The 26,963-nt window shown below is 45.4% G+C and overlaps 1 protein-coding gene across 2 annotated transcripts in view; it reads right to left on the reverse strand.

Moving 5' to 3' along the window:
* Window positions 1-26,963, reverse strand: part of ANO10 (anoctamin 10) — a 218,382-nt gene that overhangs the window by 145,342 nt on the left and 46,077 nt on the right. For both annotated transcript variants that reach the window (XM_066585244.1, XM_066585245.1), the window contains exons 10-11: window positions 24,530-24,721; window positions 23,057-23,185 (exon numbers count right to left, since the gene is read on the reverse strand). In XM_066585244.1, the coding sequence (XP_066441341.1) occupies window positions 23,057-23,185; window positions 24,530-24,721 (321 nt within the window). The remainder of the gene's footprint in view (window positions 1-23,056; window positions 23,186-24,529; window positions 24,722-26,963) is intronic.

The raw sequence follows: 26,963 nt of genomic DNA on the forward strand, positions 1-26,963 counted from the left end.
CGGCGGACGTCTTCCAACATCGGAGCTGTACAGCCTTAAATCATAATGTCTTTAGACGTCAAGCAGTGGATTGGTAAGGGTTAAACCTTGTTACATAAAAGTACTTGTGAGATCGCTTTTAGAGTAATACCAAGTGGCTGCTTTAATTGTTTCTTTATATAGAGGTTTCCGATGACTTTCCTTTCTTCGGCAAGGCTATACAAACTCCCTCTTGGCCCTATTAGCTGTAAGTATTTCCATGCCATATTACTCCTTCCTGGTAAAATGAAAATGTACCTAGTTTTAAGGATAAATAGCTCAAATTAGCTGAAGAGGCCAAGCAATTGCACTGCATCAGAAATTAATCCTCGTATGCCGAGATTTGTGAAAAGAGGTAGGACCTGAACTTCAGCTGCTGTCAAGCATTTCAGCAGGGCATATTTCAAGCATAATGAACCTGCTTAGATCCTCGGTGGAAGAGGATTGCATAATGATCAAGTGCCTTTTTTGTTTCATCTGTGTTCAGCAAAGATAAGGGGTTCTGTAACAAAACGTCTCAAAATATCCACATCTGCTAGGCGAATTAGAATGAAACTGAACTAAATATTCGGTTGGAGACCTACTTAGAAAATGCAGAAAGGAAGTTCATTTTGTTGGGTGATACGGAGACGCAAATACATGAAAGCCATTAGGAAATAAGAAGTAGGGATATTAACATATATAATGGGAAAATTAACTAGCGCCAATCTAATGGCATTATAGATCACAAGGCAGCTTTCTCTCGGCTCCATGAGGCAAGGTGACTGCTGCGTGATTTTCAGCCTTAATTGCATATTACTAGTGAATAATTTATCCACTGGTTTGCAATATCGGCTATTAGAGAAAACTATTATTTCCAGCTATCCATAACCTAATCATAAGTACGACATATCACACGTCGCTTTTTGTAGGACTTTAATATTGCATAACTTGTACCTTTTACATTTGTCCTTAAAAGGAGGAGTCTCTTAAATTTAATACCCATCTGTGCTTCCTTCTACCAAAAAGGTTTTCACCTTTTTGATGGTCAATGCCTAAGGCCCACTGCCCTTCCCAAAAAAACAAGAAAAAAATGGTGTAAAAATAAAAAAAAATAAAGAAATACTCACCTTTCTTCAGCTGCCGGGGCTCTTCTCCTGCACTGCTCTGAGGAGTATTCAGCGGGCGGGGATTTAAAATTCATGAATGGGTGAGTGCTGTCTCTGATTGGCTGAGCGCAGGGACCAATCAGAGACAGCTTTCAGCTGTCATTCAATAGCTGAGAGCTACCTCTGATTGGTCACAGTGCTCAGCCAATCAGAGGCAGCCCATTCAGCAGGAAGGGATTTTAAATCCCTGCTGCTGAATACTTCTCAGAGCAGTGCAGGGGAAGAGACGGCTGGGCGCGGCTGAGACATGGCAGCTGAGAAGAAAGGGGAATATTTTTAATTTTTTTCTTTTTATCACTATTTTTTCTTGTTTTTCAGGGAAGGGCTTATATTTAAAGCCTTTCCCTGAAAAACAATGACAGGATGCCGGCAACTGGATCCCCTACCGCAGCTATCATCTGTGACAGCTGTGGTAGGGAATTCTTTATTCCCTACAGGGATGAAGAATTCCTTTGCTGCATCTGTCACAGATGTGGCAGGTGCAGCAAGGATTTTTTTTCTGGCGAGGATGAAGGAAACATCTGCCACATGCGGCAGATGTGTTTTTCATCCCTGCGGGGACACGGCAGCGGCGGACAGGTAAGTTTTTTGTTTTTTTTTACACTAAAATGTTTGTTTTTCATGGAAGGGCTTATATGTAAAGCCCTTCCTTGAAAAACAATTCAGCGGCACAAGCAGACCATTGCCTTCAATGGAGCCGCCGGCAGCAGCCGCGGCTCCATTGAAGGCAAGCACAGACCTTCATACACGCGTGATTTTGCACGTACATAGGTGTGCACCTATGTACGCACGAAAACACACTTGTGTGAAGCCACCCTTGCTGCAGTTTTTTGATGCTGTTAAAACCATGTATTTCACCTGTACAAGTCCACTGTCGAAAACTACACTATCGTACCAAAAGTAAATTGGACACCTAAGCAAGAATCAATAGTAGTATTTATTTCCATATGTTAATACTTAGTGGGGCTCCTTTGGCCCTAATGACATCGGATACTGTCTGTGTCTCTAACATCTGATACACTTCAGCTGATATTTCCCTCCATTCATCCGGCAAACGACTGATGAGTTCTCTCAAAGAACTTACCCAACGTTCCAGTTCGTCCCAAAGACATTCAGTAGGGTTCAGGCTGGGACTCTGTGCAGCCAGTCCAATCGTGGAACATCCATATCCTCAAACCAACCTAAAACAGTGTTGGATTTGTGACAAGACGCATTGTCTTGTTGGAAGCATGGCCGACCATTCCCAGAGTATTGCCACATTGTCGGCAGCACATTATTGTCTAGAAGGTCAGAGTACACACCTCTGTGTTTATGGTTCTTGCCACTACAAGCAACGGACAGAGACCGTGCCACGTAAACAACTCTGGACCATAGTGGAACCTCCATCATACTTAACTGTTGCCACAACACCAAGAGGCAAAAAGCATTCTCGAGGCAAACTCTATACCCAAGTATGTCCAACAGATTTGAAGATGGAGTAGCATGAATTGCAACTCCATAGAAAGTCCTTCCATTGCTCAACTGTCCAACGACGATGCTCCGTGCACCACAATAGATGGGCCAATTCATCTTCTAGAGAACGTGCCAGATGTTAGCAGGATGAATGGAGTGAAATACCAGCTGAAGTCTATCGGATGCTAGTAGACATTGGACAGTAACCAATGTCATCAGGGCCATAGGAGGCCTCACGAAGTAGTAACATATGTAAAGAAATACTACTTTTTAATTTTTTTTCTCTCAAGCGTCCAATTACTTTTGGTAGGAAGGTTGTACATCCCAAGACAACAGCAATTTAGCTTGTGCGGTTCTAAGCTCTCACATGCATATGCACTGAAGAACGAGCAATGTACAGATGTTATTCCAACCCTATCATTGTAATCCTCTTCAGCGCTATTAGATATATCGGACGCTTTGGTTAATCAACGCAGGATCAACATTGCAATAAATTTAGACGTTAATCATCCACCAATATAAAAAATATCAGCTTCGGCACAGTGTCCTTACAAGACATCCGAAACTACTGGTTTACAAAATCTCACAAATCAATCTAAAACAAGCCGACAGCTGCACAGCCGAAAAGCCAAATACAGAACTGTAGGGTAGAGGAGAGAGCAAAGTAAGCAAGTGGTGCCAATTAGCAAGTGATATGAGGGCTTGGAATAAAAACTTTCATGAGCTGCTAACAAACTAAACTGAATAAAACATTTCATTCGCAGCCTAATCCAATACAGAATGTCATCTACTACAAAAATACAGAAGTCGCAACATCATGGGCGATCCTCTTCATTTTTGTACAGATGCCCGGCAACCCTGCGTACCAGTCTTTTTTCTTCTTAATCTGTGCGGCGTATGGTCCGTCCGGCGAGCAGTCGGAGATGCACAGTACAGATTTTCTCACACCGTCGCTCGGCGATGACGCGGAATCTGCGGCCTTTCCGCAGTGTTAATGGAAGCCGTCCGTGCACTAAAATAGAGCATGCTGCGATTTCCCCCCCGTGAGCGGAGAATCGCAGTTGATTTCTGCTTGTGTGTAGGAGAAAGCGCTTTTCCATTGCATGCTATGGGCGGTATTTGCTACAGAATCCGGAGGCGGACACCCGTGACGGATTCCGCAATGCAAATATGCCCGAGTGGAGCCGGCCTTAAGGCCCATTTACATGCAACAATTGTTGTTTGAACAAACATAGTAACATAGTATGTTAGGCCGAATAAAGACAATGTCCATCTAGTTCAGCCGGTTTCAACTCCCCCTTGTTGGTCCAGAAGAAGGCAAAAAAAAAACAAAAAAAAACAATGAGCCAATTTAGCTCATTTGAAGGAAACAAATTCCTTCTGGACTCCAAACGAACGACTCAACGACTTTATTACTTTGAAATAATGAGTGTGTACACGTAAAGATTACAGTTTGAAATCCTTGCCATTTCCCTTGTTTGCTGGGTCGTTGGTAATGTTTATATGTAAAGATAAGTGGAAGACTGTTTGCTCAAGAGGGTGTGTATGCGTGTGTATATATATATATATATATATATATATATATATATATATATATATATATAATTAATCTCTAGGTGGGCGTTTTTTTAATTAGTGTGAAGAAAAAGCTATAGTCCACTGTAGTGATATGTGGATTGGCCTTTAAATAAGTCATTTTTTTTTAGCTGGGCAAACAATCACCCCTCCCCTCCAGTTGTTTGAACTACTGAAGGACTGAAAGACTGCTGTTTAAACCTAAGGAGAAGCGAATGAACTAGCGACTATTTTTAGGCAGGCTGAAACTCAGCAACCAACGACAAGTGAACGAATAGTGCGCAATGGCTTTGCTTTTACACGTAACGATTATCGCTCATTTTTGCTCGTTTGAACAAATTTTGAGCGACAATCGTTACTTATAAATGAGCCATTAGTCATAGAATGAGAGTTGGAAGGGACCTCAAGAGTCATCGGGCCCAACCCCCTGATCAGTGCAGAATACACTAAATCATCCCAGACAATCGATTCCAGATCCTCCAAAAAGTTGCCAAAAAAAGGAAACTGTTGGCAAAGAGTTGGACTATTTTTCCCATTGGTCAGCCATTCATTGATCACACAATGGAATACTTGGAAACATTTTACAACTGTGTCAAACGCTACTGACCAAGTATAAGGGAAAATGATCAAGTGTGTGTCCTATGACCAATTTCAAGTACAGCCACGATGCAAATCTAAGCAGCTTTCAAAATGATATTTAATGGCCACATGATTTTGCAGATAAGCAGCAGTTTTAACTGCAAAACAGCACAGCCAGACAGTGTGTCCAGGATGATGGTGCTTTCACTAGCTCTCATGTACTAACAAATCTACATTCCTGTACCGCTTCCCCATTCTACAGCCCATGAGGGATCTACTCTGTACTGTGCAGATAGTCTCTAATGCTGAGGAGTGTGTGCGCGCAAGTTCTCTGCACATTGCTACAGCTAGTGTGATCTATCGTCCCTGAAAAAACTGGATGCTTTCTTCCATCATTACACACTGTGCATTCTTCTCCCATTCCTCACTGCCATCTCTACACCAAGAGAAGGGAAAGGAAAAAGCAGAGAGAACTGATCTAGCCAAGAGCAATGCGCTTGTTGAATCTATGACCAATTCAGCAGGACAGCTAACTACGTGAAGGAGTTACCCAAACTCTACAACAGGAACCTTTAATGACTATTCAGAAGATTACCCAATTTTGCTCAAAACCAAATGAACAATAAAAAGAACAAACATTCATTGCAAAGTACACACACCCTTTAACCAGATGGTATATATTCCTATCATGGCTGGGAAGGCATCATCGTGAAATACCATAAATGCACGGCATGGCGATGGCTCAGGAGCTAAACCTCTGTCATCTCCAACGGGAGCCAACTGTAACATACAACTTATCTCCAGATGCAATGGCTGGGATAGACATTGGCTCCAATGCTGGCCGGTTAACCCCTTAGATGCCACGATCAACAATGACCATCCCACTCCTATCTATGGGCTGTGCCTGGTATTGCAGCTCAGACTCAAGGGAATGGATTGAACTGTAATTCCAGACAGTCTGTGGGCAATTTCTGGGGAAATATCCTTATTTTCTAAGCACACTTTTTTTGTTAAACCTACACATTCCTGGTTTCTGTATTTGTAAAGCTTCTGCAATATTGTCCTAGCATTCATTATAAAGCAGGGAACGTCCAAACGGCTGTGCAGTGAGCAGAGAAGCTGAAACACAGCCCCCAATCCCAGCAGCATCTGGTAATGTTTGATGGATGCATCAGTCTCATATGTATCCCATAAGATACTTATGATAGAATGAGATCTGCAATTAACAGCCTAATGACTTCTGTAAACTAAACAGAAGAAGAAACGCAGGATTAACTTACACCGACTCCATCTGGGAAACGAGTTCCATGTGCTCTCCGGCATGATGGTTTTAAGGGATTGAATATCAATCTTATAAGCAGCGCTATGGATTAAACCCCAGCCCTCCGCACTGACATGCACTCCTTACTGAGCAGCAAGGAAAGCAGTTTACATGACCCCAATAAGAAAGGTCTTAGAAATATGCTTACTTTTGCAGAATAGCCGCCCAATCAGAAGTAGTTTACACATCCAATGATTGCTCTCCATATTTGTCATTTCTTTCTAAGAGCTGATGCCCACGGACGGATTATCGCGGCAGAATTCACGGCCACACGCCCACCACAAATTCTGCAGCAATGACCGTCCATACATATGCAATGGTAAAGGATACTCCCCTGCCCACAAGCGGAAATAAACTGCGAGTTTCCACTGGCGGGGCAGCATGTTCTATTCTATGCGAAAAATCGCACGGACGGCTTCCATTGCAGTCAATGAAAGCTATCCGTCCCGCGATATTCTGCGCAGTAGAAACTGCGGAAGTACCGCTAGAATCTGCGTCACAGCCCAGTGCTGGCATGTCATGAGCTGTACTGCGCATGGGCGCCAGCTGGACGCCTGAGACGGATCTGGAGAGGTGAGTTTGGGGTCTCTGTGGGGCGCCGGGTCTGATTCTGCTGGGAGATTTCGCAGTCGGAATCTGACCCAGTCGTGGGCGTGAGCTAAAGGCATTTCTGAGTAACTGAATACTCTTATTGAACTACATGTGGGATACTGTATTACTGTATACTATAAGCAGATTAGAAGTCACAGTGGTTATAGAACTATAAAACAGTACAAGACAGCAGTGTTTTATAGTTACATATACAGGGGGTAGACAAAAGTATGAGAACACCATACAAAATGGATGGCATTTTACTTATTAGCACTAATCTGTCCTTTTGCCCCTCCCAAAATAGTTTTTACTTCACCTCTTGCCCTGCTCTGGGTAGTTTTGGGAGCCAGCTGGTAACAACAGCTGAGTGTCTCAAACCCCTGACCAATGGAAGCTTGTTGATGTTTACTTCTGCCCGGCAGCATCTGTGTCATATTACCTCCAATTAAAATCAGTCTCTACATGTCTTATTGAAATATGATTTATAATCCCATGTAATTGAAGACATGCATTTTGTACGGTGTTTCCATATTTTTGTCCACCCCCTGTACATATACACACATACCTCTTTCAGGTGTAAAGCTACCCATACACCTTCAATAGCCGTCTGCTGAACGAGCATTCAGCTAACAACCAATTCTCCAGACTTCTCAATATACATCTGTGACAGGTGAGATCAGGGAGAGTCAAGAACCCCCTATAGACATATGACAGTCGGCCGATTCTGCCGAAATCTGTAGCTCATAAGCAACTTTCGGGGAAAGGTCTAGCCCACCATTAATTGATTGCTTAAATCAATGAAGACTGAGGTGTCTGTTATGTTGTTCTGCAGCAGATGAGGTAAAGTGATACGGAAGAACCTCTTCTTCAGGGTATATTCACACGGGCGCAAGTTCTGTCCATGCCCGAGACGGACAGAACTCATACGGAAGAACTACTCATTCATTCGATTGGTTTTTTTCACAGGAGCGATTTTTCACACAGACTGATGGTTCGAGTTTGCAAAAAAATCAATGCATGTCCTATTTTTGGGCGAGTCTTGCATGAGAAGAAGACATGTAATATTCGATGTCCCGCACAACATACGGATGGAGTGTCAGAGTTATGCTCAAGAATCTCAGGCGCAACTCGCTCTTGGCCAAGCGAATACGACCTCGAAAAGAGGAAAACTACATGTGAGTCAGTGGTTACACAGGAGAAGTCATGTCTTACAAAAAAGAGCTGGAACAGACCGATGTTACAGGACGAGAAGCACCTGCATAGTGCCTATGGGAAATCGTCCGGTTCGGACGTCAGAAGACCATAGTCAAATTTTATTATACGCCAATGGATTTAGGTCCGAGTCTGCGGCGAAATCTGCACCATTTTAGCATTCTGTTGAATGTTATGAATATCCGCACCGTAGTTCATACACTATGGATACTGTGATATACTATAGCTGCTATTACATCTGCATATACTAAAAATTCCCTTTGTCCAACAATTTTCAGGCTAAAACACCCAATAATCTGTAATGTGAAAAATAATGCCCTGGTGGATTATCAGGAATATACCTTATCCGGCACAAGTCTGATAGTTGGCGAGTCTACAGCAGACGACAAACACCACAAGTCTACAGCAGCCCTCAAGTGCTCCTCTAGCCTCGGTAATGAGAGACTTTGTGGTGGTTTCTGAAACCACTAGAAAGCAGGTAAGCACTTACTGGGGGAGGTTTAATAAGCGTTATACAACGCGTAATAAATTCTTCACATTTTCACCTGTCTCAAAGCCAGAAAATGAAGTCTACTCCCGCTATCTGCAGACATAGATTTGCACAGCCAATACGATAGTCAAGAGAAGAAATCTATGGTATTAGCTGTTCTCTTTTGAAGTCCTAGGTAACACGGAAGGATTTAGGGGTTCTGATATCAGACAGCCCTATAATGAGTCTACTGTGCAGTCAGGCAAAAAATAAAGCAAGTAGGATGCTCGGCTGTATAGCTAGAGGTATAACCAGTGGAAAGGGGGAGATTGTGATCCTGCTGTATAGAGCTCTGGTGAGACCACTTCTCGAAGACTTTGTTCAGTTCTGGAGACCTCGCCTATTGAAACATGTCGATAAAATAGAACAAGTCCAAAGATGGGCTGCAAAAATTGTGGAAGGTCCTAAAAACAAAACTATCAGAAAAAGACTTAAAGGGGTATTCCCAACTTGGCTTTTCATAGCCAAGTTGGGAATCCGCTGCTATAGTTACCGGCCAGTCCGCTGTAACTGCGAAAACAGCGGAGCTCTTCAGCGCAGTGTTTGTGTAGCTCCTATTGAAGTGCATGGGAGCTACAGAGACAGCGTAGACTATGCCGCTTCCATAACTTGTTGTTTCTGTAGTTTTCACTCACTTCAATAAGAGGTACGCAAACAGCGCTGTGCCGAAACACTCAGTTGTTTCCAAAAGGTGGTCAGAAACAGAGGGGCCGGGTTTTTTCTATCACAGTCATATAAAGCTGAGATGGGAACACCCCTTTAATCTGTATAGCCTAGAAGAAACAAGGAAGATGGAGGACATGAGCAAAACTTTTTTTTTTTTAACTGTAATTTTTATTACGTTTTCCAGAAGAAAAAAAAAAGTACAGAGAACAAGTAGTTCAAAAGTGGCTTCCATAACAGCAAATAATAATTCCAAACAGTGCACAAAGAACAACGGTTACAGCGATTCCCATTGTGTAGGGTATATGACTTGAGAAAGGTACCCAGCAGGTGGTACCGAAACGCGTTGTCCGTTTTATACATGTATGTTGGACACATACGGTATATTTGTCTTGAGAAGGATTAATAAACCTAAAGGGATTTTCTCTACCACATCGGTTGTGAGAAGATTGGTTTTAAGTATCTGGAGTCTTCACTGAAAGGAGGGGGATTCTGCATTACACACCCCCCTCCTACAGAGTAAGTGTTTGATTGCTATTCCATTTTAAAAAACATAGGCAATTCTTTATTTTTACCATCTCTGGCAGCGCAGGGCTTTTTTGCATTAACAATCCATTGTTTCTTTCCCATTGTGTAGTGGGCACAAGGCACAAAGTAAAAAAAACAGATATTTTTGGTATAACTTACCGTAAAATCTCTTTCTCGTCACGTTCATTGGGGGACACAGCCTAGACCATGGGATATAGCCACTGCCCTAGGAGGCGACACTAAGCAAAAAAGTGTTAGCTCCTCCCCCCTGACTATATCCCCCCTGCAGGCACTCAGCTAATTAGTCTGTCTGCAAGCAGTAGGAAGCCAGTGGGAGTACGATTATACATATTATGTTTTATACATACCAAAATACCCTGTTTTGGCATAATTTTCTGCCAAACAATGACCGAAGAACAGAAAGTTCCAGCAACCGCTTAAATAAACAAGGGGTGGGTGCTGTGGCCCCCAATGAACGTGACGAGAAAGAGATTTTACGGTAAGTTATACCAAAAATATCTGTTTCTCGTCCGTATCATGGGGGGCCACAGCCTAGACCATGGGACGGCCACAAGTAGTCCCGAAAATATATATATATTGGGTGGGCATTTACAAGTTTGACCGTGTGGTCAATGGACCGCCTCCTGCAAGATCTTCCGGGGCCGAGAGCGGCATCCGATGATGCAGATATGTGGACCTTATAAAAAACTTTGAAAACGTATGTAAGGAAGTCCAGGTGGCTGCCTTACATACCTGAAGCACCGAGGCTCCGTGACGGACCACCCAGGAGGCACATACCACCCGTGTGGAGTGGGCCGTAACCCGAAATGGTGGCGTGCGTCCTGAGGTGCGATACGCCTCTGTTATCAAGGACCTTATCTATTTAGATATGGTGACTTTTAAGGCTGCCGAGCCCTTCTGGGCCCCCTCCGGAATCACGAAGAGGGTGTCAGTTTTACGGAATTCTTTGGTTCTTTTTACATAAATCTTCAGTGCTCTCACCAAGTCCAGGCGGTGCAGTGTTTTTTCCCTCGTGTGTACTGGTGTTGGACAGAAGGAAGGCAAGACAATATCTTCATTGATGTGGAAATCCGAGACTACTTTCGGTAGAAATTCTGGTGATGGTCTCAGTACCACTTTATCTTGGTGGAAAGTCATATAGGGGGTCTGTATAGACAAGGCCGCCAGTTCCGAGACCCTACGAATAGAGGTAATAGCGACCGGGAATATTACCTTCCAGGTCAGTAGCTGCATAGGAATCTCTTTCAGTGGTTCAAACGGTTGGTCTGTCATAGCCTCCAATACGAGATTAAGATCCCACGCTTGAACCGGTGGTTTCAATGGGGGTGTCGTATGGGCGACTCCCTGCAGGAATGTACGCACAGCCATTCTGCTTGCGATTGGCCTCTGAAACAGCACCGTCAGTGCCGATACCTGCCCCCTTAGCGAGCCTACCCTTAATCCTATTTCGAGACCCGATTGTAGGAATGCCAGTATTCTGGCCACCGAAAATTGCATCGGCTGCACTCGTCGCTCCTCACACCAGGTGAAGAAATGCTTCCAGACTCTAATAAATAGCCGACGGGGCCGGTTTCCAGGCCCGTATCATTGTTTGAATCACCTTCTCCGAGTAACCTTTTCTTCTTAACACCTCGGTCTCAACGGCCAGGCCGTCAAATGTAGAGACCTGGAATCCGGGTGTAGCAAAGGCCCTTGGGATAGCAGGTCTCTTCGATCCGGTAGGTGCCATGGTGCGTCTGTCAACATTTCTATGATGCTCACGTACCAGCTTCTTCTTGGCCAATCTGGCGCTATTAATATCGCTGGTCGCCCTTCCTGTTTGATTTTCCCTAAGATTCTTGGTATGAGAGGGATTGGTGGAAACACGTACAGGAGTTTGTATCCCCCCCACGGGATGGTCAGTGCATCTGTTGCCGCCACTTGCGGATTCCGTGCTCGGGCCACAAACGGAAGGATTTTGTAATTTAGTCTGGACGACATGAGGTCCACGTCTGGCGTGCCCCATTTCTGACATATCGTCCGGAATACCTCTGGGTGTAACCCCCATTCACCGGAATCCACCGTTTCCCGACTTAGGTAATCTGCCACCCAGTTGTCTACTCCGGGAATGTAGACTGCTGATATTGAGTTCAGATGATTCTCCGCCCACGTCAGTATGCGAGCTACCTCGTTCATTACCGACGTGCTCCGTGTGCCCTCTTGATGGTTGACATAGGCCACAGCTGTGGTGTTGTCCGTCTGGATGCGCACATCCTTCTTCTTGAGACTGGACCCGAAGTGCCGAAGAGTCAGGTAAATGGCCCGTAATTCTAGGATGTTAATGTGTAACATTGTTTCTCTCCGAGACCAAACTCCCTGAACAGACTGGCCCTCCAGTGTTCTGCCCTAGCCTGAGCGGCTGGCGTCTGTCGTCAATACTACCCATCGTTTTGGGCCCAAAGACCGTCCCACCTGAAGCCTCCCAGGTTTCAACCACCACTTCAACGTATCCTGGACTTGAGGGGTTATCCGGATTCGTTGCTCCAGGGTCAGTGTGGACCTGTTCCAGCGGGACAATATCAGATGTTGAAGCATCCTTGACCGGAACTGGGCAAAGGGGACCGCCTCGAAGGCTGCTACCATCTGGCCCAGAATACTCATACAGTGCCTGATGGTCAACGTTCTCTTCTGCATTAGAGACCGAACACCGTGTAGAAGCTTGTCTACTTTTGTTTGAGGTAGTAGAACACAGTGCTGGCTGGTGTCGAATATCATGCCTAAGAACTCCAGACGTTGTGCTGGTATTAGGCACGATTTGTCGCGGTTTATTATCCAGCCAAATTCTTCTAAAGTTTCCATCGTGACGCATCAACTCCTGATGTTGCCGTCCCGTGACGGTGCTTTTACTAGCACATCGTCCAGGTATGGTATGGCCGCTATACCCTTTGCATGGAGTAGTGCCATCACTGCTGCTAGTACTTTCGTAAATACCCTTGGGGAAGTTGACAGACCGAATGGCAGAGCCGTGAATTGAAAATGCCTTCCCTGCGTCTCGAAACGAAGGAATTTTTGGTGTGCTTCCCGAATCGGAATATGGAGGTATGCGTCCTTGATGTCTATTGAGGACAAAAATTCCCCCGGCTGCATGGAGGCTATCACGGATTTGATCGACTCCATCCGGAAATGCTTTGTTTTGATGAATTGATTTAGTCTCCTTAAATCCAGTACTGGCCTGACCCTGCCGTCTTTTTTGGGCACTAGAAAAAGATTTGAGTAGAACCCTCGCTTCTCTTGCGCCCCTGGCACTGGTTTTACAACCCCCTGTGCCAGAAGATTTTCCACTGCCAATTGTAGATTGGCTACTCCTTCCGGGGTGGCAGGTACTCTGGACTTGCAAAACGAATCCTGCGGTAGAGTCGCGAATTCGATCGCGTACCCGGAGGCCACGATCTCCTGCACCCACTTGTCGTTCACGCGAATCCACCATGTCTCCCGAAATTGGGAGAGTCTGCCCCCCACCCTGGTGACCTGGGTGGGGACGGAGACTCATGCCGCGTTCTTTGATCCCGCCGCCTTAGATGTTCCTGGTCAGGACCGCCATATTTGTCTCGTCTTGAAGGTTGGACCTTTACCTGCGTCTGTCAGGGTCCTCCTAGATTGGGACCACTGCCCTGTCCCAGGGCGGGACGAGAAACGCCGAAAGGACCTAAAAAACGGTTTCCTCTTCAATGGAACTTTTTCCTTTCTTGTTGGTACTTGTGGCAATGACGTGCTTTTGCCGCCTGTGGCGTCCTTTATTAAGTCATCTAACTTGGGCCCAAAGAGCCTATTTCCCTCAAAGGGTAATTTTGTTAGGACCAGTTTGGACGCTGAAGCGGCTGACCAGCTCTTTAGCCAGAGGAACAGATGTGGCGGATGTTCAAGCCACGAACTTAGCTGCATCTAGCTCTGCTGCGCATACGAATTTGTTCGCTTGTATGATATTGTCTGCTGCTTCAAGCAGTTCACTAGGTGAAGCGCCTGCCAAAATGTCTTTCCGCAGCTGTTTGGCCCAGGCTATCGAGGCTTTACTGACCCATGCAGACGCAAAGATCGGCTGCAGGGCGGTGCCCGTAGCCTGAAACACTGATTTCGTCAATGCATCCAGTTTCCTGTCTTGAGGATTAGCCAGACTTGCCACTTCGGCTGTTGGCAAGGCCGTGCCTCTGGATAGCCGTGACACCGGCGGATCGACCACCGGGGGTACCGCCCAACCCTTTTTCAGATTCCCTGGGAATGGGTATGTAACTTCCCAAGTTTTCCTGGGTTGCCTAAATTTTTTGTCAGGGTTCCGCCATTCTTTATTAAGGACGTCCGCAAAGTCCTGAGGGTCTGGAAAGACCTGTCGCGGTCTCCTCTGCCGTATAAACGACATCGTGGATGGAATCGTCTCTGCTGGTTCCTCCGTTACTTGGAGGGTTTCTCTTACAGCTATTACTAGACTTACCATCAGGCTCGCCAACCGAGAAACCTGTTCGTCGTCCAGATCAGAAGCAGACGAGACCACGGAACGTTCGTCGTCTTCTGATCCACTGCTCTCGCCCGCTGTTTGGGCCGTATCCTGAGAAGCCCGTGAGCACGATGCCCGGGGGGAGTCATGGCGGCCCCGGGCCGGTCTTGCAGAGTACCGGGGCCGCGAAGAATGCCTCAATCTGTGTTAAGTATGGACAGACTCCCTGGACCCGTGGGAGCCATGAGAGTCCCTGGACCGCCTGGACTTGGAGGGTCTAGACGACCTCCTGGTATGGCGAGATTTACGGGAGGTGTCCTCGCTGCTGCGGGACCTCCTTCTTTTGCGTGCCCTCCCGCGCGCATATTCCGAAGAGGAAGCTTCCGAGCTGGATTCTAACCAGCGTAAAATCGCCGCAGAAGATGTGGCCAGGCCGGAAACGGCAGCGGCCAAGGACCTCGCCCATTGGGGTTCGGCCCCTGGCTCCACAGGGGCGGCGGGGGGCACCGGGATCCCTGGAACCGCGCGTGCCGTGGTACACTTCGCGCAGCGGGGGTCGGCTTGACCGCAGGCAAACTTAACGCTGCAAGATGTGCAAGCGTAATGCTTCACCCTCCCCTTGGCCGGGCTGGAACCCTCTGATGTAGGGTCAGACATGGCACAAAAAAGAAAACCTCAGGCGAGAGGGAATGCTCCGTACTGCCACAAAAGTACCTGCAGGGGGGACAGGGAAGGGGGAGGGGAGACACCGCGAAGTGCTGCCTTGGCAGGGCTTACCCGGTCTAGCAGCTGTTTAAGCGGTTCCCCTGATCCAGCTGGAGCCTCTGGTCCTGAAGCTTGAAGGCCGTCAGGTGTCGACGTGGGTCCACCACATGGAAATAGTAGCGTTGGTGACCTGGCAGGTGTGTGGCAGGAACTGCTGTGGGTGCTGCTACAGCTGCTGGTGCCCGTTACAGAAGGTGCTGCTGCTGTCCGGGTGCTCACTCTGTGGTAGCAGGGCTGTGTAAGCACTGGATGCTGCGTGCTGAGAACTGAGAGCTGCGCACAGTGCTGGGCTCAGTAGCGCTAGACAAAGGGACTGTCTTGCTGCTGGGAGCAGCCATTCTTCTGCCTGGCTGCTCCTTTTAAGTCTGCCACGGTCGAAGGAGGCGTGGCTTGCCCCGGAAGTCCGCTTGCAACCGGAAGTGACGTTTTCCGGCCCAGCGTCGGCGCCCCGCCCCCCGGAGCGCCGTGCCCGGAAGTGAACTGCCCAGCCAGCGCCCCGGCGTCCTGCTAGCATGCCGTGCCCCTACACCTGCTGCTGGGAGAGCTGCTACTGCTGCTGCCATCGTGATGCTGCCCGTTCTGCTTCATTAAGGACGTCCGTTCCTAAGGTACCTTGCGTCCTGTCAGGGGAGCCACAGCCTGTCCCCACGTTGACCTGTCTCCAGCAGTGCTTCCCCCTATGCGTCACTGGTCAGAAAGTGCGCCACTCCAGGGAGGGGGAGCCCTATGGCTGGCGGGTAACCGACGCCAATGCGCATTGCAGGGTCGGGCCCCTTTTTCTTCTCTGGGTGAGACGCTGCATAAGTGGTGGAGACACCCCTGCCTGCGTCTCCCCCGGGAGGCCGGTAGAGCCAGGGAAAAGCCCCCACTCCCTGGATTTCCGTGTATAGCCACGTCTGCCTCCTAGCAGACACTAAGCTAAAGACTAATTAGCTGAGTGCCTGCAGGGGGGATATAGTCAGGGGGGAGGAGCTAACACTTTTTTGCTTAGTGTCGCCTCCTAGGGCAGTGGCTATATCCCATGGTCTAGGATGTGTCCCCCAATGATACGGACGAGAAAACTGTACTACGGTAGTTTCTATGCATCACCTTCATGCAAGTAAGGCTGGTCTCACATGATCGTATTTGAATTGCGGATTCTGCGTCTGCCGTCTACGCGAACGATCCGCGGTAAAACACGGATATTGAAAGTCATATATTTTCGCTTTTTCCTTTACACTCGCGGATATGAATTGTGTATTTCGCAAGCGGAAGAAAAATTGCAGTATGCTTCATTTTACTGTGGAATCCGCGAATACAGCCTCCATTAAAGTCAATGGAGGTGTCCGACCTGCAGCAATTAACATCATCGTTCGTCATTCAGGCATTGGCTGCGTTTAGACTGAGCGATGATCTGTCACTTTCTCTCGTTTTAATGATTTTTTTTAAGGCTAATCGTTCCGTCTAAAAGCACCTTAACCCTTTCCAATCCACTGTCTGACCTCCTGAAGACATTATGATTTAAGGCTGTACAGCTCCGATGTCGGAAGACATCCATCGGGGTTCTCTTACTGTATATTGCCAGCCTCTCTGTTGTCGGAGCCTATCTAATGTGTCACCTCATGCAGTACTGGCTTTAGCCAGCATATAGCGCTGTTGTATAATGTCAGAAAAAGAGTAAGCCCTCTAGGAAAACCAGGATACAGATTGGATTGGAAAGGGTTAATAATGATGAACCCGAAGAACGCAAAGAAGATAAAGTCCGTTGCCAAAACTATAAATTATTTACCTAGCTACTACCACAATGGCCTTCTAATGCGAAGAATCTTCTATCCACTCTTAACCGTTGGTAGTATCTTGTCTGCCATGCAAATTTACTTTTACTCAAACTTTATAGATTTCTTATGCAAATGATCACATGACATCCTCATTTGGCAGTTCAGCGTCTAAAAAGAAAGCAACCACAATCCAACTGTCATAACCATGCCGCCACCCTTACAATGGTAATTAAGAAATGCCTTCTAGGTTATGGCAGTTGTGCTCTGCTGGAGAGATACTGAACACCCATTAGAGGGAATGCAACGCTGCGGAGCTGGGGATAAATCATAATAAGCCTACCAGGAGCTGTCGAGACGGGAGGTGGTGCCAACCTAGATGCCAAAAATGTAATTATAATCCGACTTATAAATATGCATATTCCCTGCGAGCAGGAGGATGTGTGTACTCTGGAGTGTACAATGCCGAGAGCGCAATGATCTCTAGCAGATAGTTACAAGACAGAACATTTAGTGACATGAAAATGAATGCAAATACAAGCAGTGACGTCCGCAGCAAACACTCCGCAGTTGTGGGTGCAGAATATATGCGGTCGGCGAGTCAATTCTGCACTGTGTGCAAAGGAATTCCAAAAACAAACTTTACTTTTGATATGGTTTAATATGTTCATAAAGGGCGAGTTCACATGTAGTGGAAGTGCTGCAGACTTCACAGCACAAGTAATGGGGATAAGAGGTCAAGAAATGTCATCCCCGCCTTGCGGAAAAAACACTGTGTAAATGGACTTGTGCTGTGGATTTTACATCCACAGCATGTGTATTTATACTATCGTGTTCAGTGTGGGTTTCACTCTTTGCAATACAAAAAGTCTGGGGGGAATGAGGGGCGAGAGATAAAGTTTCTCCTTGAGAGGGCAGCCAATTTGGTATAGGGACTCTTAGGCTTGTTTCACATCTGCATTAGAACCTGAGGTTTCATCACAGATCTGGATGGAAATAATGCTTGACAATGGCTTACTTAAGAAGCCGAAACGCGTTGCATTTTCTGAAATAAAACGTCTATTTGTTGGACCTCGGACCAATCATCTCTATTAACGCATCACACTATACGCCTTCTGGGATTGAGGGGTGCCGTGGGCCAGGCACCCCAAAGTAAGGCTTTTTCTAACTACATCCAGCTCACTGGAGCGCTGGGGCTTTTTTCATCTTGCATATTGCTCCTGCCTGCTTTCTGTTCTCTGGTATTATATACCTAGAGCTAGCCCGCGACGCTCTCCTGCCGGGATGTCAACAAGATCAGTGTGATTGGAAATCCATCTGAACAATATCCTCTGACGTCCTATTCTGCCAACTAGGATTATTTGACGTACCAGGACCCCCTGAGGGTTCTGCTGCGTCTGGGGTGAGTCTACGCCTTTATACTCCTTATCATACCATTTATTTCCTACCATTGGAGCGCTACTAATCTGTTCTGGATATAATGGCACGTCGATGTAGTTGAGAACTTGGATTTCTAAATGGTGTTCACGACAACACAGTAGAAGGGGACATGAAGTCATCAAACCTACTCAAGCTTCTGGCCTTGATCTTGTCTCTACATGGAAGATATTCAGCAAATATTTCACATTTTATGATACACCAGGGAGCAATTCTGGTAGGCCTTCTTTATACATGCAAGATGCTGCCATTGGCATTAAAAGCGGTCGTATATATTTTCCGTAACGAGTGCCTCATGAAAAGCAGAAAAACATCAATCCATTAACGATGACGGCTGCATAACAATCAATCTTACCCGAATCAATGAATCAATATTATCTACCGTACTAAGAGAAACCGTTTATCAATTAAGCCCACCGTGGGGACATGATCCGTCTCGTAGGCTCATCCATCCATCTGTCATGATCTTAGCCTCTTCTTGTACGCCACTACGTAGAAGGCAGACAAATTTAACGCTGCGTCCACAAAATAAGTAAAAAAGGAAAATAAATCTCATGCACTTTCAGCATATTTGATGCCAGTATGTGAGCAAAACACACTGAGTGCACCTGCGAGAGGCGAGATATAGCCGATGCCGACAAAGAAAAAGGAAAATCAAAAGACCGCTGGGCACGGCAAACAAAGTATTCATACAACGCTGCCAAGCTCAGCTGTGGATTAGAGATTTGGTCATTAAAATACACACTTCACAATTAACTTGCAATGAAGTATGCGGGTTCGAAAGAAAATTGCCAAGATGGAATAATATTTTTTTCCATGATTGGCAGCCCTTTTCAAGACACTTAAGTAGGCGCTGAGAAAGCAGACGGGAAGGAAGAAATAGGTTGATTTAAATCATTTGTGGCGCTGATTAACCTTCTCAAAGATTTAGAATTCATTATCACGCATGCTAAACTGACACACGCTGCCATCGGTGGGCCAAGCAACGGCTCCATTTCCATGGCTACAATCCTCGTGCTGGCACGCTTTTTTTTTTTTTCTAGACAGCAAAAACAATGTCAAATCAGGATACAGCAGCTTGATATGAAATATATCCAACTGCAGCCTCCGAGGGTACTAGAACTAGGATTATTTGTGACTTTGGACAAAAGGAGCTGCAAAAAAAGAGCAGCCAATACCCAACCGTACAATGTAAACTGAGGATACGGATATACATATTAATCAATTATTATGATAGACACAACGCTATCTAACCTCTGCGACACTGTGGTGTACGTTTTATAAGTCCTTTAAGAGAGACATATTGACTAATATATAGGTCTGGCTTCTCCATTTACATTACCATGGTCGGTTGAAGTCAATGGAATGATTGGACCATACCGAAAAACATTGTATAGTGGTTTTACAGGGCCACTCCCATGATAACACATTTTTCCATCCCTGTCACATTCTGGAGGCCTCTTCTGTATGTTGCAGTAACATCCATGCAGTCTTCAGTCTGATACTTATCAGGCATCATCTTGATGTTGCTTTCACATCATTTCCACGATGCATCAACCAAGCATTACATGATCAGCTACAGTCTGTAATATTTCTGCAACACTGCCATTACCCTCTGTATTCTAGGTTTACCTAAATAAGCTACAGGCCATATGCAAACAGCCAGGAGGATGAAATGTGATCTTCTCTATTGTAACTGTGTGACAGGAACTGTATTGTCATCATCAGTAACTTCCAAAAAACTGCAAAAGGCAAAAAAATAGTCTAATGGTTGTACCCTTTCTCAGAAGAGAATGATATAAAATTATATACTTTATTGACATATATGTGCTCAAAATAGACAAAGACACTTTAAAGTTGAGGAATAGGTGGCTGAACTAAATTTGCTTATTTAGCCATGTATACCCTAGGGCTGCTCCCCTTCTATACAAATCATCCGTAACAGTGATAGCAACACTATGTAATAGTATCATACAGGCTGATAAATTGACTAGAAATTGAACACACAAACCCAAGTAAATCAGAGCTGGTTGGAATTGAGATCACATGACCATCTGAGAGAAGGAGGCTAGGAGTTTCAGATAGAAAGGAATAATTCAAAGGGGTTTGGACATTACAACAAAAACCCGTCCCTCTGATGGGCCCGGCCTGACATTAAATAAAAAGGGGGGGCATACTCACCTGTCTTAAAGCCTGGGATACAGGCGGCGAGTTCCTGGTAGACGGCCCGGCAAAAGTCAGGTGTATGCTGTGGTCAATCAGAGGCTGCAGCAGCCTCTAATTGATTACAGTGGATTCTAGACTTCCGCCGAGCAGTCTACCACCGGCAACTCTCAGCTGCTTCCCGGGGCTCCAGGACAGGTGAATATGCCCTCTTCTATTTTAGGCCGGGCCCAACGGGTGGACAAGGTCTTGCTATAATGGCCAAACCCTTTTAACCAAGGTAACACTAGCCGACTTATATTGTACTGGGGGAATAGCTACATCATGAGTGAAAAGGTGGCCCTTTAAACAATGTACAATATCCCTCCAGCTCTTATATTACATGCCAATACTCTGACAAGTGCAGACAATGATATTCTCCATCCCTCAGTTACAGCTTGATAACCTTATAAAAATCCAGAAGAAAAGTTATTATATCAAGCTGGAAGCAAATCAGTTTAATGTCTTTTCTTCAATCTTTTCACCAAAGTATATATATATATTTCTCTATATAAAAGGTCACATAGATTAACAGTCTGTGTAATTCCTGTGCACTTATAAGACCCATTTAAACTTCTGCCCGTTATTACACAAGGAGATGGTGTTTAAGTGGCCATGACAGTCGCTCCAGATTGACACTGCCTTTCAAAAAATCCATCTAGCGCCTCTCACTCCAAAAGCGCTCAGGCAGCCAGAGGAACACTTAGCACAGATTGCAAACACTTGCATTTCATCTGCAGCAAGATGATGCTCAATACCTTCCAAGGATCATTACCAGGATCTGTCACCATCTACATACTGCTAACAAAATACAGACTTTTCCAGCCATTCTTCTAAATATTCTAATTAAAAAGGCATTGTCTGGTTTAGAAAACCCATTTTCCAAACTCTACAAGGGAATTCGAAGTTAATAGCATTGTCAGGATCCGCATCCCATGGTCGTAACGGCTTGAAAAAGCGATTCTTTGCTCGGGATTTCCAGAATTTCTGTTCTCAATTAGGCAATATATAAAGCTTGATTTCTCCTGTGAACACTTGTTGCCAGGTTCCTTTACAGATTCCGGCTGATTGCTGGCTGTTGTAGCGTTGGGACATTCGGTGGCCTGCTTATCATCAGGGACCCTTCTAACAAAAAGGTATTATTCAAAGGGGACAAACCCTTCAAATTCTGAATTTTACTCCCAATAAGGCTATAATCACGGTTGCACTTTTTGGGTACTTTTGTTTTTACTCTACTAATTATTTATATGGGTTAAAATTTAAAAACTGACCATTTTTAATCAATTTTTTTGCAATCCAGCTACAATCTGTGAAATGGGTTATCCAGCTCTGAAAGATTTGATAATCTACACTTAAGATATGCCATCTATAGCTGATCAGCAGGGGTCTACTGTCTTGGACCCCACTAATCAGCTGTTCGTCGGGAACAAACTAGAGGCAGACCGTTCCATATACTGTGGAGGCCTGGAAAGTCATAATATTGATGTGAATGGGAACAGTGCCTGCAGTACCATCCCAGGCCACTGCACAATGTATGGCACTGTCTGCCTCAGACTCCATACACTGAAATAGTGGCATAATGAATACCATGTTTCCCAAAAAAGACGACATAGTTTTATATTCAGCTTTGCCCCAAAAGAGGCACAGTGTCCCATTTTTTGGGGGATGTTTTAATACTTACCTAGCAGGTGGCGACCCCGTGCCTCTTGCTGCTCTCCAGGCGATGTCCTCATCGCTGAAAGAGCATTCCCTTCCTGGTAACGTGGGCTGAATACCCCGCCTCCAGCAAGAGAATGCGGTGATTGGCTCAGTACCGCAGCCAAGCCAATTACAGACGGCGCTTGATGTACCAATCAGAGCCATTCAGTGAATTACATCATTGAATGGCTGTGATTGGTTCAGGCTGCGGTCCTCAGCCAATCACAGCATTCTCTGGCTAGAAGCGGGGTATTCCACCCACGTAAGCAGGAAGAGAATGCTTTTTTAGCGCTGAAAACAACACGGAAAAATGCTGGCGCGCCTGGAGAGCAGCTAGAGGGACCAGGACGGCGCCTGCGAGGTGAGTATTTTTTCATGTCCTGTAGCTAGGGCTTATATTCTTCCCATTCTTTCCTAAACACACGGTAATGCACTTTTTACCTGTATACACACAGATACAGCTGGTGACCGGCTCATACAGCTTTATGTATAGTATCCTACTCGTTCCTTTTGGCTGGGCCAGTCTACAGAACAAGCGTTTGCCCCTCTTGTGTTCCCCTATTTCCTTATAGTCTGTAAGCTCTTGTGAGCAGCACCCTCATGCCTATTATTCAAACTGTCTACCGCTTTAAAGGGCATCTCATCTACATTAAACCCTAAGCAGCTGGCATGCCGAGTTCGGGGATGTAAGTTTTATACTGACTTTCCCAGCCATTTTGTCAACAGTCAAAACCGCCATTGAAAGTTTCCAACTACTCGCGCATACAATGAGGACTATATAGTGAATGCGCCTATGTAGCCTGCTTAAGGCATTCAGTAGGGAAAATGAGTGCCAACGGAGGGGGAGAGATGGTGGGGAAAGCAAGTACTAAACTTACATCCCAGACTCAGCATGTCCGCTAACTTAGAGCCTAAAGCTTAGCTTATAGGGCTCAAACTAGCAGGCAAAGTCTCTTTAATGCTTATAGTCTGACTTATCCTGTATGTTCCTTCTGACTTGTAAAGTGCTGCGGGATATGTGGGGGCTATATAAAATAAAGAGGGTTATTGTTAGGCAATAAAAGGTAATAAATGAAAGTGAGAAATACACCATACCTCTATGGCGACCACGGTCAAAAAGAGATCCCGCTTGGATTCCTGAAACATGGAATCAACTTGTGGCGACATCCCAAGAAGGGCACAGTTGGTAACTACTGATATAATCCCCATGGTTTCAAATGCCAGCTAAAAGAGAGAACAAACAACGCATCTCAGTAAAACCGGGAGGTCAGTAACTCGTTCTAAGAAGAAACACTTGCAAAGTTTAGAGATACACAGGCTCAAAATTTAAAGCATTTCTTTAAAAAAAAAAATGTTCTCACCAAAGGAATTTATCATTAAACTAGCTGATTGGTTTGACCAATGAGACTCCCATCAATCAGGAGAACGGGGGTCCTCAAATGGAGCTATGGTCAAGCATGCGCGCTGCCGCTCCATTTATTTCAATGAGACAGTCGAAGATAGCGATAGAGACTGCCGAGTTCAAGCAACGGATACACAGAAATGAATGAAGCGCATCGCACACGCTCAACCTGTGCTCTACTCATTCAGGAACCTTCAAGACCCGGTTCTCAGGTTCAGTGGTGGCCCCAGCAGTCATAACCCCACCAATCAGCTATCCTGGGGATAGAAGATAAGTATTTTTGGGTGAGAACCCCTTTAAGGTGGTCGTACATCTTATATAATTGTTAGCTGAATGTTTCGTTCAGCCAACAGATATTCCTACCAACTCCCCTATATTCATCTGCCGGGGCCACTAAAATCTAATGTGTATGTGCACTGCTGGTAAAAAGGTAAAGTCCGCTGGTGCAAGCACCGAGTCGTGACCAACTCCTAGGGTGACATCACATCGTCCTGGCAGACTGTTTTTGCGGGGTGGTTTGCCATCGACTTACCCAGTTATCTTTACCTCCCCCCCCACCAAGCTGGGTACTCATTTTACCAACCTTGGAAGGATGGAAGACTGAGTCATCCTTGAGCTGGCTACCTGAACCACATGGGGATTGAACCCGCAACCCTCAGGTCATGAGCGAAAGCTTAGGACTGCATTCTACTGCCTTATCACTCTACCACACGAGGCTCTTTGTGCACTGTTACCCATAACTATACCAAGTTGATTTTTTCCCCCTGTGCCATCTCAATACAAAGTGCACAGAAATAATTATCCACCTAACCAAGTGGTTCAGTGATTACTATTTTAAGGGTACCTGTCGCATTATCTACAGATACCACATGTATACAGTTATTAAGGCTCAAAATATCATGTTCCCAAAGTGAGAAGGAAAAGAGCAGTAGATGTTAATTGGTGATCTACTATATAGGGTGGACATTTTTCTGGACTTCATGCCAGTAAATCCATGGAAGAACACTACAGTCATTACTGCTCTAGTGTAAAACCGCCCCTGCAGGAAACAATATACTGCATTGAAGATAAGGAGAGACTTGTAAATTAATATACATATATCAGTATAATGTTCAGATGAGAAACCCACTTGGCACATAAAAAGTAATCAAGTTGTGAACGTTTACCATCCATACGCCAATGCTGGAAGAAGGCTGCGCAAAAGGACGCTTGAACACACAACACATCTTTAATGCATCCGAGTAGAGCTCAGTCACATTGTTAAGAACAGCAAGAAGCGCTGCAAGAGGATACACACAGGAGAAGAGACTGACGTAGCCAAACAACAGGAACAGCTCCAAGTAATCATCAAATGTGCCCTGAAAACACAAGAAACACAAGATGCAATAAGTCACACAATGAGTGCGATTACAACAGACCAAAAAGTTTAAGAACTACCTACAGTCCGAACAGATATTGACATAAATCCCGCAAAATGTCCTGTGCTCAACGCTCCTCCTGCTGGATAACAGTCATATCACATAGGAAGGTGGCAAAACTTAGTAACTATGGCGCTTAAAAGTTTGACCTTGGCGACTAAGTTTTGTTCCCCGCTGTTTATGGTATGGTGGCTAGGTGCTAAATGCATGGATCACCAAGAGTTCACTGACAGCATCAAGCTCCATCGTTCCAGGCAGTAGCGGTCATCTAAGTACAGAACTCTGTCCATTGGTCTCCGATAGAAGTAAGCTGCTGATACGCACCTTCTTCCTAGCAGTGAGCACGGCGAAGGTGCACAAGCATGGTGTGGCCCTGCTGAAACTACTGGGAGGGAAAGGGGGAACCGAGGGGAGCCTAAAACAACAAAAAAAGGGTTTGGTACGGTGTTAGTAGAGAAAAATGTGATTGTTCTCAGGAAGAGAAACCACGTACTCTTGTAGATATGATAGCTTTTAATGGCTAACAAAAATACATGATGTTGTAGCGAGCTTTCTGACCTCTCAGGATTCTTCATCAGGCGTAATGGAACAAATCTAAAGACATGTTTAATAAATACCCATGATCACATGGAAGGGCAAGAACATGGTGAACTTAATAAGTATGTCCATTCCAATGATTCTCAATCATTGTTTTACAAACTTGGTAAAAACTCTTACATTGATTTAAAAGAATGCAGAGGTGGTGCTGCAGAAGTATTGTTCCATCTTCCTTGTCCCTGGACTAATTATTTACTGTTATGGTCATCCCTCCTTGCTATTTATCTAAATGCTATTGATCCCAATCTTACCCTCTGTCTCTGGTATTTATATAGTGCAAATTAGGTTCACCATGTTCCTGCCCTCCGATGTGATCATGTGTTATAGTACATACATCTTTAGATTTGTTCCATTAAGCCTGAGGAAGGACCCTGAAAGCTTGCTGTAACATCGTGTATTTTTGTTAGCCATTAAAAGGTATCATATCTACAAGATTAATTGGTTTCTATTACTGAGAACAATCACATGAGGGGAGTCTTACATTGACATCTTGCTGAGGAAGGTGGTGGTCCTTCTATGATCACTAGTGGAGGAATAGGTTGCTCTGACTGCTGGGAAACTCGGAAGAGCATGACCTACTGTGATTACCATGAAAGTGATGGTAAGAGTTCTATTGAGTGTAGCAAGGTAGACCGCTGCTGTGACTATTGGGGAAACTGCTTATTGTGTTGGAGTCTGCTGCGATTGCTGGGAAAGAGGTAGTACTTGCTAAGACTACTAGGGAAGTGGGTGGGCTTTCTCTGACAATCTGGGAAATGTAGAAAAAAGTGGAGAGCACAATTTTTTACTTCTAGATCAAGGGCACAGTGCTCAGATTACCACCAGAGGTAGAGGCGTAACTTGAAGCTCCCGGGCCCCAATGCAAAACCTGTAACAGGGCCCCCAACTATAATGCTTTACTTATAGTACTGGGTTCCCTATATGGAGAAGAGAGGTCTTATGGGCCTCCTAAGGCTCCTGGGCCCGGGTGCAACCGCATCCCCTGCATCCCCTATAGTTACATCCCTGACCAGAGGGAACTCTATTCTGGATTGCGGAAATCCTAGAGTAAAGTATAAGGCCATTCTTGCACATCCCAAGTTCCAGGGCATTTGTTTGTCCCTATAACATGTCTTTGGAGCAGCTTCCTAGACCTGGCTAAGATTTGCCCAGGCCTAACATACAGTAGCATGTATAAGGTCGATAGGAAGCTCAGTAGAGGGCCAGAAGTTATAAAACTATTAGAGCCATAACCTTGTTCATAGGACACCGTTTCTAACGGTGGATTTAGTATGTGCCCAGAGCTGCTCTTTAATTCAATCTAAAACTTAAAGAATTAAAACACAGATAAAACTTTCAAATAGTTCAGAATCCAAATTTCAACTTATTCTGCCTGTTAAGATTAAAAATAATAAACCAGCTTATACTCACCTCTCCCGACTCCCCGCTGTGCCCAGCGCTGCCGCTCCGGGTCTTCCCTCTGACGTATTGTCAACAGGCTGAAGTAGCCAATCACAGAGCTCAGTGGAGAAACCATCACTTTGTGGTATTGGTAGGGCACTAAACTAGACATGTAAGGGTGTAATTCTCTTAGAAGAGGAGCTGC

The sequence above is a fragment of the Eleutherodactylus coqui genome, chromosome 12, assembly GCF_035609145.1.
Source record: "Eleutherodactylus coqui strain aEleCoq1 chromosome 12, aEleCoq1.hap1, whole genome shotgun sequence".
In the NCBI taxonomy this organism is placed as follows: Eukaryota; Metazoa; Chordata; class Amphibia; order Anura; family Eleutherodactylidae; genus Eleutherodactylus; species Eleutherodactylus coqui.